We start from the raw sequence: 12,958 nt of genomic DNA on the forward strand, positions 1-12,958 counted from the left end.
TGGAAATTTAGGGGGGGGGGGGGGGGGTCATTTCTAAATCACACGAGGTCCCCAGATAATACCAATCACGCGCGAATAGGGCTTTTGCGGGGGTTGTGCATAAGCACGGATCCTCAGTGCGGATGAATCTAATGTTTTGAGTATGTATGGCTGTCAGTCACCACGCTTGTGTGGATACTGTACTTCATAATCACAGATTCTACGTCTAAGTATAACCAAAATAAGCAAAAAAGAATTTCCACCGGAAAGTAACATGTCTGCCACTTTTGTTCTGATCAACTGAGGAAAAAAAATCATGACAATAAATCGTGCTACCAATGGTGATTAAATCTAACAATCGCTTAGCTCATATCATAGCAAAATGAGAAAAAGCACAACAAAGGAAACTCCATGACTGTATGGATTACGCGAACAAGTGTGCTACTGTTACCCAATGAACCACTGAAATGTCTTACCTGTCCAGCAGAAAAAAAGCAGTCTCTGCGTCCGTTTTAAACCCCTTCAAAACACGGAGTTCAAGCCACCTTTTCAAAAACCTTGCCGATATTTATTCTTACAGGGGCCCAGTTGCATTCTCTTTTTTTCTGTAGCCACTCCGCAGTCCGAAGTCTTTTGCTTTTGACTACGGGTGAATCTCCAATTGTCACTGATGATTGTCGTTTGGACCTTTCTGGATTACAATCCGCCATCAAAATGATAAATTTAATTATTCCAGCTGCTGTGAGAAAAGGCTATAAATGATCCGCCACCTGCAGCATCCTCACGTGCGATATAGCATACTGGCCGTGACTCTTTCTTTATGTTTACAGACGTGATGTAATGATGCAAAGATGAATGGTGGCAAGCTATATCATGTATTATATCGAATATTTATATTTTTTTCTACTGCAGTATGTTTGTTCGTGTTTGTATCTTTGTGTGCGCTGTTGCGCTTATTAATTTAGATTTCTCCACGAGTCAGATAGGCTGCGCGAGCCTCAACTGACGAGACCTTGATACTGTCAATACATTATCCGTTATCAGTCCCATTTACACTGAAAGTAATAAAATCAGAATCATTCCCGCCAAACTGTCGGTGCTGTCCTGTTTATTATTGACATTTTAATCATGTTACTTGTCCGGTCAGGCAAGTACAATTCTCTTTCACTTGCCCCTTCACAAAATCCACTTATCCCGGACAAGCGTTAACGGTGAGCCCTGATTGTGCATCTATCCGCGGCTCTGATTGAGATGCAGCACGGGTAGCACTGAGGTCACACCAGTTCGAGAGTAAACACAGACACGCTGCCAGACACAGCAGGTGCTAAACACGAGGGAGGCAGGAGTAGGGATCATCCCTTTTCTTTCGCTCCCTCACAGGGCGGCTCGCTGTTTAATGATCCACATCACGGAGCCAGACTCGTACACATGCTCGCTTACACACTCAGATATCTAGTGCCAACGTCCCGCCCTCTCCGAGCTTGGAGCCGAGCCAAAATGCAAAGCAACGTACACATTCGGAAGCACCTTGGAGTCTCGAGTCCCAACGGGGATCCAGATTTCTCCCTCCATCACCGCACTGAAGCTTGTTATAGTGGCTCTGGCAGCAGGCTATAAATAGTCTCTTCGCACGGCAGCAGACCACAGCTGTCGTTCCCAGCGTCTGAAAGATTGTGGGCCGTCTGATCTGGGACAGGTGTGCCTCGCCTGGGATTTCACTCGGATGGGGAGGATAGCAACGGATACATATAAACCAAGACTTTTAGCTCAGCTATCCATCTCTGTCACTTTCAGTCAACATAATGATATTCAATTGTTTACGCCATGGGATGTTAAAGGGACAGTTTATTCAAAAATGTACATTCTGTCATAATTTACCCATGTTGTTCCAAATTCATTCTAAATCTGATTTCATTAGGGTTCATTTGGGCATTTCTCAGTTATAATATCGATTTTGATACTACAATATTTATTTTGATACTGAATTAATATCTATATTCAGTAAGGACGCATAAAATTTATTACAAGAGACAAATAGAGAATAAATTAGATTTTAAAATATATTCAAATAAAAAAAGAGCTATTTTAAATTGTAATGATATTTCAAAATATTACTCTATTTTTGATCAAATAAATGCAGCAGTGGTGAGCATAAGAGATTTCTTTCAACAGAGAGAATTAAACGTTTTTATTAAAAATTATACCAACCTCAAACTATTGAACATTAATAAAGAAATACTCTCTCAGCAAATGCTGTAAATAAATAGGGATCTTTCTAACTTTGTACATTACAAAAATATGAATTTTAAAAATTAACAACAGAGTCCACTAAACAACTAAACAAAAAAAATAATTCAACAACCACAAACTGCTCTCCAGATACTAACTGAAATTTCAATTGCATTTCATGTGTAAAATGTATTATTATAATGTGTAAAATCGTTATAAAACTATAAACTCATGAACATAAGCAATGATGTGGTCAAATGTGTTTTAGGAAACACTGGCATAGATTAAAAAACTTGGGATTTTAAGAATCGACATCAAGACATCGAATGAAGATCATAAAAATCAATGTTTTTAGCCAGCCCTACTTTATGTCCTAAGAACAGCAGAACAACAAACGGTGAAGCAGGATTTGAAGATGATACTGTATATCCTTATAATTCCTTCTCGGGTTTAGGAGTGTTTGCACACAAAAGACTGCGAGCATGTGCTGGCTCTGAGCAGCAGACCGGGTTCAGGTTTCACAAGGCTTTTTAGGCCAGACCTGCTGCTGATAGACAACAGTGGAGTGGACAGAGAGAACTCTTGGCACCGTTGTGGAAGGTTAACACAGGGCTGGTTTGGTCACAAGGCTTACCACTAAAAGTTTTTATAGGTCTAAATCCCATCTTTTAAAAGTGTCATGTTTCCTGCTTTATATCCCAGCTCACAAACACTGCATTCTCTGTTTCGAACCAAATCCCTGCTTTGGTATGAAAATGCTCTTCACTGACAAAGTTCAGAATTTTGCATTCATCTCTTTAGGTTACTTGATTAGCAATTTCTCAATTAGCACATTTCGGAGACTAAAATGTTTAGTTTTCAGCTGAAATATGCCAAAATTAACATATATGTAGAATAAGACAAGTAGTTTTGTTTAAATTCAAAATTTAAAATCTTCTATACAGTCAATTTATAAAAAATATCTTCTGAAAAATATAAAATTAATAGATTTTGTTGTTTTTCCAAAAAAAAACAAAAAAAGTATATTTGGCCCAGCGAGTTCAGAATTTTTGGTTTCTGCCAATATTTTTCATTTTGGTGCATCACCAATTTTTATGATTTTTAGCTTTAGAGGTATTATTTTAAAACAGACTATTTAAAGAAGCAAATGGAAACAAAATCAACGGTTCAAAGACATAAATATAAAAGAGAGGAGAGCAATGCCACACATTTTGCCGCCTTCTCCTGCGCCGTCGTTACTAAGCAACGGGGTAAACAGCTGCTGGCTTGATGATGCAAACGAACCGATTTTTGCCGTGTTCACACAGAAGGCACTTTGGCAATTTTCCGGGATAAATGCGCTGTGAGAGTGGCTTATGTTACCCATGTTATCAGTTTGTAATCGTATTGAAAAGCCCTCATGTAAACACCTCAATCGATCCATCTGAGCTCAATCAAAATTAAAAGTTCAATCAGATTGAAACGGGTGGTGTAGATCTTAAATAATCTTATCAACTGGAAAAAAACTAAGCATGTAAACATGTGAATACAATCTTTTGGTTTACATATGCTTTTTGTCTTACAAACATGCATATGTTTATCATTGTCTTACAATTCAGTGGAGAAGACTGAATATTTACTATATATTTGCACAAAAAAAAAGCTCTTCTGAGCTTTACCAAGTTTTCCTATTAGATATGTCAGCAAAGCAAAAATTACAATTATTCTTATGATAGCTTCTGCAACATTATCGCAAAAGCTTTCTTCCAGTTTTGAACGCGGTGACAGGGCACTGCACGTGTTGAATTTTTGATTGGAATACAGTGTATGAAAACGTAAACGAAATTGAGAGTCGGATTGCAAAGTTTAGGGTTGATAACAGAACTTTTCAGAATAAAAATTCCCAAACTTGCTACAAAGAACATTTATTGACGAAATACGAACTGCATACTCCACTATTCTAGAAAACCATAATCACATCACTACTAAGAGGTCGACCGATAGTGGATTTTACGATACGATAGTTAGGTTGGACCACACTGGCCGATACAGATTAATCAACTGATAGTTAAAATTAAAAAAAAAAAAAGCCAGTACTGACCCATATTTTGTACATGAATAAAATTATTAATATTAAATATTAATTAGTTCATTAACTAATGTTAACAGAAGCAACTTCAAAATTTAAAAATGTTTTAATAGATGTTGAAATTTACACACTCTAGATGGCCATCTTTAAATATCTAGACATAGAATTGAAATTACATACATATGGATATTGTATATTCTCACAGTTTAATTGCTTCTATTCTAGGACACGTGATGATTATCTAATCAAAATAACAAAATATGGCAGTTGTACACCGGGCAAAAAGCGCAGCGTCACGTCTAGAACTCGCGGGTATCAGGAATCACACACAGCGGACGCGTCGCATTCAGTTCAAGCGGTGGTCTAAAACAGTTTATTTAATCACCAAACGGGTAAAAGTTCACTTCAAGAATGATCAAAAAAGTGGCATAGATGAGTTTGACGTTTGATGTTTAAAAACAAAAAAAAACTGAGCAAAACGGAAAGAAAAAATGTGATCTATATTACTGCTCTCTATATGAAGCATGCAGACTTTATTGAAGCCACAGAAAGACAAACAATTTTACAGACTAGGATGAATTCATTATGTACATTAACAATGATTTAGGACAAATATAATGTAATTTAATGGAAAACTCAGCCTCATGTGTCAAAACAAACTGTATAACTGTATAATCAGCCACTCCAGCAACAGACGCAACCCGGAAAAACTATCGGCATGGATTTTTGCAGATAGCCGATAGTTCCAGCAATCAACTATCGGTGCCAATTAATCGGCAAAACGATACATCAGTTGACCTCTAATCACTACAGGCATTATACCCGCACTGCTCAAGTCCAAAAGCAACTGGAATCGTTCGGCCCGATGGTGGAAAAACACTTCCTGAAACAAATTACACACTTCACCTGTCAAAATAACTATATCACGAAGTAATATAGCCTGAACGCACGCAGGCAAATGGATGCTGTAGCGTGTGATGGTCCAACAAGCACTACTTTGTGAATGAACAGCACAGAAGCTAGAGAAACAGGTCTCTACAGGTGCAACAAGACTTCTCGGATATTAAACCGAGAGCTCAAGTTTACTTACAAACACACTAGCTGCCTGCGGACATAGATAATCAGACATGCAGTAGGCTACATGCTGATCAGTATAAAGGAGGGGATGCTGAACTTTATACAACCTGTATGTGCCGAGTTTTTAACACATTTGAGCTCTAGTCATCGCACGCATGATGCAAATCTGTAGCATTCACACTGTGATGGCCACTACAACCATTTATGTGGTTAATGACAGCTGAGGTGACGCTTCAAACGGGCCTAAAAGTAACAGGTTTACAAGCTAATACAACAAAGTGCTCTTCTAACCGGGCGACACAGCAAATACCAAACACTTGGTTAACTAGTCTAAGCACACAATTATCAACTATTTCGACTAGCAAGCTCAGAAACAGCAGAACTGCATGTCTCTGAACTCGGTCTGGATTGTGTTTATGTTCATAGTTTGAGCAAAATTCATCCCACTGAACAAAGCAGGAGTGCTTGCCACATTTGAGACAAACTGAGAGACTTTTGCGCACTCACAAAGCGCTAGTTTGGCTTTTCGAGTGGCCAGCCATGCACTTTTAATATCTTAAAGTCTCAAAAGTGCACTCAATCCATTTTTGTGTTGTTATGTTTAGATAGATTCATGTTTACGCTTTGTAAAGCGACACGGTTGGTCATGTGACCAAATAGCGGCGCCCATGAAAGGGCGACCCGCTCCATGTAAAACAAATACGCTTTTTCTATAAAACTGCTATGAATATTCGCTTTATGAGATTCACATTTCTAAAAAGTGCTTTTAACAAAAGCTAGCAAACGCATGGTTGCCGACAAAACATTTTATTTATTTGTTTTTAAAAAAGGGGTCTAAATGCAAATGGTGAAACTTACTAACGTGTGAACTTCCTAGTTAGCAATAATAACTGCGTGCACATTTATAACCGTATCATAGCGACCATAAACTAAAACTTTCGCTTTCAGAAACTGTCCCGGGACATTCGCGTGGATCTGTCGCTTTCTTTCCTGCACTTTCAGCTGGAACTCTTTTCAACCTGATGATCTGAAAGATAAATGCGATGATGACCAGACTGATGCAATGCCTAACAAAAATGTCATCTGGTTCTATTAGATGGACAGCAGTTGGATTTTTACATGCACAAAAGTTTAATCGATAACTATTACTTGATTTCCTAAACTTTGGATGCATTATGATGTTATATACATGATATCCAAAAAGCACATTGGTGGAGCTTATACCCGTTATTATTTATTCACCCTCGTGTATGAAAAAACTCGTACGACTGACTAATGTAAAGCACAAAACAGTCAGCGTTCACTCACACTGTATGGGAAGACACGCAATGAAAGCTCGCTTCTCTGTTACTGTCATGCGAGTTTTGAACAACATGAGGGCGACTAGATTATTTAATTTCGGGGTGAAGTAAGCGACCTGTGAAGCCGACTGGACTGTCTCTGGACTCATTGGACAGCTGCGTGAATAAAGGTGTTACAGTGCTTCACAAGAGTTTATCAGAATTGTATTTAGCAGGTTTGGGATCAGGCCTGCTGGACTTTTACCTGAAGCGTCTGGAGCAGGTGCCGTCAGCTTCGCTCGCTTCGCGCTCGGAGGGCCACTTTCGAGCACATTCTCAGCCATTGCGATTAAAATTAGCTTCTGGCCGAATGTCGTGGGGTAAAATTCAAAGTGAAGGATCCTTTCGTCAGAAAAACAGAGGTTACCTTACTTTTGAAAGACGTGGGGAGTGTGGAGCGGCTCGGCGGAGGATTTTCTCAAAAAAGCAGCAACAGCGCCCCGCGTCGCCACCACCATTCACCCCATGATAATCCAACACCCAACACCCACATTATCATCGTTATATTACCGAGAGAAAACGCCTCCTTTCCGCGAATTCAACGTTAAATTCCAAATAAAATATCCGCAGGAGTCCTCGCGCGCGAACGTCGTTAATTTTGCAACGGCACGCTTTCCATTTTCTGACGTCAATTTTTTCCGTGCAAAAATCGTCTGGCTCCGTGTAAAAATGCACGGTTGCATAAAAATGAGATCTTTTTGCAAAATAGTCTCCTCGGCGCTGTCTGTCCTCCAAAAGCGTCCGGTAAACAATAACCGCTCGGAGCAAAATACGGACGCAAGCGCCGCTCTGAAGGGGAAATTAGATATACGAGGGTTTTGTGGCCGACAAACGCTGATTAAATCCAGGGTTTTTCGCCAAAAATTCCTTCGCGGCGATATAAAGGTTCCATTGTCCGCTGAACGGTGTCGTGAAAGCTCGATTTAAATGCTCCGTGTCCAAAAATAAATAATAGTGCTCTATCGAAATCCTGATTCCGAGCCCAGACAAGATGGCGGCTGTTGATTCCTTCGATACAAAAAGTTTTTTTTTCTTTTTCCAGATAGACGGAGCCGAGGGGGAGGGGGAGGGGGAGCGCGAGCGCAATCACGCCCTACGTCAAACCTGCGGGCAGCGCGCGAAGCGGCCGCTGGAGGCGCTAGACGATCACAAATCAGCACTGGACGCATTTACGCATCGGTAATTGTTATTTACGTCGAAGACAAAATCGTATTGAGACGGAAATAGTTTTGCATTTTAGCCAATATTATAGTTTGCTTTAAAACAAGTTGTTGAGAAGCAGTGCAAATTATATTAACTTCAAATATAAAACTTACATTTTTATATTCGGACAGTTTATGACTAGAACGTTTTATTTTTTTTGTCTTAAATTATATTCTGACCCTCATAAAACATACACATCTCTTCTGATATTATCCATTTAAAACATTCATAAGTAACGGTTAATCATGATTTAAATCACCATTATATAAAAAAAAACATGAATTTCTTCCACACATAAAACAGACACATGCCGCTTCTGGTATCTTTTCATTGTTTCTCTACTCTCGAAATCTGGCACATGCACATGTATTATCAACTTTGAAACATGAAAATCAAATACAACAATACATGATATGTACATACAAAGTGAGTGCACTGTGCAAATGTATACAGATTATGCTTTTTGCCTGAATATAGCGGCTAATAAATCAATACCCGCTGTGTTTCATGTGCATAAGAACAAATTATTGAAGAACATGTGCTGCTGGGAAAAAAAACAACAACAACAAAAATATCTTGCCCACATTCCACAGCTCTGTCTTGCAGCTTCTGCCCACCCTATTAAAATTATTTGGTATACACATTCCCATATATGGCACAAAAATAATTAATACACAGTTAATACAAGCATGTGAAGTCATATTTAAGGGCACATTTTTAACACTCTTGAGCACCAAAACAAATTTGCAGATTTGCACTCAAATATTTCTCAACCAATTAAGATGTGTTCAAATTTATACAAAACAAAACTGTAAAGCAGTGTAATTAACGTGACAATGGCAAAAAATTTGAAAATAAAAACAACATATGATTCTCCAAACTGAAATCAATCCTTGATTTTCAAAACTAAAATGCAGAAAACCTACAAGTACGTGGGCAGTGGTGAGAAAGTGGTAACAATCACATAAAACAAGATTAAATTCACACTTTTCCATTTTAGTTCATTTAAAATATCATAAAACTTTAGTAGAATTGAATCTGAGGCACTTTTCAAGAGTTTAGGCCTTAGGTGCTTGTTACGTTAGGGGAAACTGGGCGGCCCACATGGATGTAAAGACCCATTTCTCCTTGCCTTAAGTGGCTCCCTTTCATAAATATGCCCTTTTGATATTAGGCTCTGTGGCTGCACAGATTCATGCACAGCCCCAATAAATACAAATGCATTTAATACAAAACCACATACATTATGCACAATTAATTATAATTCAATACTGTCAGCACTGAGCTTCTTTAGCCAATGGAGTGATACAATAACTCAAAGGTGAATGTGTTGGCTGGAAAGCAGTGCACCATAAAACAATTAACAGCAAAATCAAATCCCTTTTTCAGCCCGAAAAGTTTCATTTAAAGATACACAGTGTACTTTTTTTTTTTTTTTTTTAAAGGCTGGAATTATAATTCACATCAAAGAGGAAATAATAATATGATACAAAAACATAAAATTGCAGGTGTTCTGAAAGCTGCGGCATCAAAAGACACACTGATAGTTTGACTCTGAAGCAACCTGGTATTACAATTGAGAAAAGAAAAAAAAAAAGAATGAACAAAAAGGCACTGGATTTTTTTTCCATTTTTGAGAACAAAGTAGTGATTGCTCTGTAAACAGAAATAAAGAAATCTGTCCTCCTCAAACCTCAGAGCCAAGCTTATTCACTATACATGATGGCAGAGGATACAGATCCAACCGGTGTGGACTAATAAAGGACTTGCTTTGAGAAACTAAAATTGCTTTGCTCGACTGATGATTGAAATGTAAGACACATCGCGAGATATACTGCAGATTATTCTCTAGTGTTCTGAACTCATCAGCAACAAAAAAATCAGTTAAAGAAAAACAAAGAAAATCAGATCTCTGCACAAATGTCGAAAAAAAAAAAGTGAAGAGCTGCTGTCAAAATCTCAACAGAATTGACACTCAAAAAAACAACAACTATCAGATACAAATCTTTTTTAAAAAGTAGGCAGAAATAAATGCATTATAACAAAATTGCAAGCCGCGCGCCAAATATAGCAACACAAGAACCTTCTTCCTCAAGGCCATGGAGTGAACGGGTATCTCAAGTGCAGTGTGATCAACAAAAACTATAGCAATACCAACTCCGACTCTGCTGGCATGATCACAGTGAAAAACAACTGATTCGAATATGAAAAAGTTTGAGGCACTGAATGAAATGAATTAAAATGCACTGATAAACAATTCATACAAAATCTGTTCAACTGAACACTTCATTGAAGGCTTCGCTGGCTGAAGTTTACTGGAGGGAAAAACACAGTGGCACTCGTTCTGCTGTGTTAAGATCCTTAAATACGGTCAAGTGCCATGCTGAAAAAATTGATTTATTAATTTAATTTGGAATCCTGTAGGACATTCCCTCAGGCAATGAGAAACACTAAATTGTGGGGCTAAATTTTATGCAAAAAATGCACTGAACCTCCAAACACAGCATGTTTTCAACAAACATTATACTCTGAATATCCCAATGCATTACAATCATCGGCCCTTGTGTCCTCTAATGAAGGGGAGAGAGCGCACAGCATGGTTTCTGCCATCCTTCTTGATTGCGATTCAAAAAATAAGGCTGACTGTGCTGTTTTTCCTCATTTTATGAGTTTAGGGTGCTATTGTGCGTGAGACATTTTACCTCCCATTGATAAAAGCTACATTGTTTCCTGCCATATATACTGGATATTAATATGGGCATTGTGGAAAGAACTGCCGGAAGCCCATCTTTATCTATCTGCCCTTGCCTTGGTTTTATTGTAATGTGATATAGGTGACTGCCCACATAGTAGAGCAGTGAAACTAATATACTGCATATTATAATAACCTTAAAACATTAGCCTGTAATCCTGTTTCTAATTAGCAACTGGCTCGTTTTTGATTATTTTGTCTCAAAGAGAGAGAAAGAAATACTGAAATAAATGAAAAAATTAACATGGCATTAGAGGTGTAATACATTACAAAAAACAGCATTTTTCACGGTCCACATCTTTTTTTTTTTTTCAAAAAACCATGCTGATATATTTGTTCAAACATTTCTTTCATTTGTTCATTTGACTGATCTTACATATTGTGAAGGCACTTTATAAACAAAAAAAAAATTGGAGAACATCAGAAATATTAACTCCATCCATTTCCCCCTCTGTGCTACACTGTGATCCACAAAGCAGATGCTTAGCGCACCCATTTTTCTATTTAGGTCACGTTATCAACACATATGCCCTACATAGGCTAATGCTACTCATTGGAACTCCAACAGTTGTGGTCGGAAAAGCCCCTTGAAGGAAGTAGAGCCTGACAATTAACTGCTGATTGGCTCTTGAAGAAGGTCAACTGAGGTGAGGAGGAAATTTTAATCACTCCACTGCCCTGAGCTTTGTACGCTCATCTGCCTCATCTTCTTCCTCTCCTTGTAAAGGTGTCTCTGGTCTGGCTAATGGTGCGTATAGTTGTGCTATTGATGGAGGTTGTGTACCACTTAGCGATGGTGCTTGATAAGGACTCTCGTAATCCTTTTCTTTGAGCTCTGTGACAGGAGAATTGTCTTTAGAGTCTTGGTGCAACTCCTCTGTAATCTGAGACGGGCCTAATCCACGGCCCTGAGGCACACCATGGCCACTGATAGAGGCAACATTGGGAGAGGTGGATGGGGGGTTTAGTGGTGCAGCAGATGTTGTTGTTGTTGCATTGGCAAGTGTTGTGGGCTCTAAATGCCCAATGGCACCGTCCACCTGGCCTTGTTCCAGGCTTTGTGTGGACCCTGATCTGCCTTCGTTCATTTGGGGATACAGGTAAGTCCTCATCTGCCCTTTCCCTTTCACGTTTACAGTGCCACGATAATCAAAGGCGTAGTTCATTCTATTAAGCACACAGTGACTCTCTTCGCTAACCTGTATGCGGCACTCCACTCCCGTGCTGTCCATGCGGCTAGCGATGTTGACCGTGTCGCCCCATATGTCGTAAAGCAGCTTGGTAGTGCCGATGACGCCAGCAGTCAGGGGCCCGTGGTTGAAGCCAATTCGCAGCTTGAACTTGAAACCCAACATGTTCTTGTTAAAATCGTCCACCACACGCATCATTTCAAGGGCGAAGTCAAAGAGGGCACGTAGGTGGGTGTGCGGGTGGGGCTGCTCTTGGCACTGCTGCCCATTTAATCCAGACGCTGCCATGTAGGTGGCACCAATGGTTTTAATCTTCTCTACATTTGAGAATGCAGGCTTGCGCAACAGTTCGTCAAAGTCTCCGATGAGTTCATTAAGTACTCGGTAGCACTCTTTCCCACCCTCGTAGCTCTCTTCGTAGAACTCACTGAAGTTGACAATACTCGCGAAGATGACTCCGACGTTCTCGTGATTTTTAGAGTAACTCTGGTTCACCTCCAGCTGCTCGGCAACATGGATGGGGATGATGTTACGCAGCAGCCAGTCCGCTTGATCTCGCATGGTCTGGATCTTGATGCGATGCTTGTCAGCTTCCACATTCCCGTGGTAATGCAGGCGGTAGCTGACCTCGAATTCCCGGTTGAGAAACCAAACCAGCATCAGCAGGAGGAAGAAGGAGAGTACGGTCTCTAGGACGAGCAGGTCGAACGCTGTGGGCCCAGAGTCCAACTCACCTGTCTGATCTACTTCGGCACTCTGGTTACTCATGTTCCTGAAGGCAAGAGAAAGAGATTTCAGATTTGAGTGGTGTGTTCTACAGAATAATAACACCAACAATAGAAGGTGCTCAAAAACACCCTTTCAATTTTAAGATGTTTTAAGTCTTCAACCATGGCTGGAGCTAGGGGTGAGTGGACTTGTCACCTTTTCTTTATCATATGGCATTTTGACTTTTAAGCATGCATTAACCTGAGATTAAAGCCTGGAATATGCTACCTAACCTTTGCACAGATTTTTGCCTCAATTTGCAGTTTGAATGAGACTGCACTAGTTACGGAAATTAAAAGCCAGTCTGCAGATTTTCAGGAATCGGACTTGATGGATTTCACACACACACACA

The 12,958-nt window shown here is 39.5% G+C and overlaps 2 protein-coding genes across 7 annotated transcripts in view; both read right to left on the bottom strand.

Annotated features, from left to right (window-relative positions):
- The window catches only part of LOC107655368 (CREB-binding protein-like), a 48,459-nt gene extending 40,423 nt beyond the window's left edge, over nt 1–8,036 (bottom strand). For 3 of the 5 annotated variants that reach the window (XM_016442831.1, XM_016442832.1, XM_016442829.1), the window contains exon 1: nt 6,899–8,035. In XM_016442831.1, the coding sequence (XP_016298317.1) occupies nt 6,899–6,977 (79 nt within the window). In that variant the 5' untranslated portion in view covers nt 6,978–8,035. Of the gene's footprint in view, nt 1–6,898 lie in introns of all 5 variants that reach the window. The other 2 variants (XM_016442830.1, XM_016442828.1) reach the window with 1 other exon arrangement.
- Nucleotides 8,037–8,206: 170 nt separating this feature from the next.
- LOC107655369 (adenylate cyclase type 9-like) overlaps nt 8,207–12,958 on the bottom strand; it is a 54,982-nt gene continuing 50,230 nt past the window's right edge. For both annotated transcript variants that reach the window (XM_016442835.1, XM_016442834.1), the window contains one exon: nt 8,207–12,610. In XM_016442835.1, the coding sequence (XP_016298321.1) occupies nt 11,314–12,610 (1,297 nt within the window). In that variant the 3' untranslated portion in view covers nt 8,207–11,313. The remainder of the gene's footprint in view (nt 12,611–12,958) is intronic.

The sequence above is a fragment of the Sinocyclocheilus anshuiensis genome, unplaced genomic scaffold (genome assembly GCF_001515605.1).
Source record: "Sinocyclocheilus anshuiensis isolate Anshui unplaced genomic scaffold, SAMN03320099.WGS_v1.1 scaffold880, whole genome shotgun sequence".
NCBI lineage: Eukaryota > Metazoa > Chordata > Actinopteri > Cypriniformes > Cyprinidae > Sinocyclocheilus > Sinocyclocheilus anshuiensis.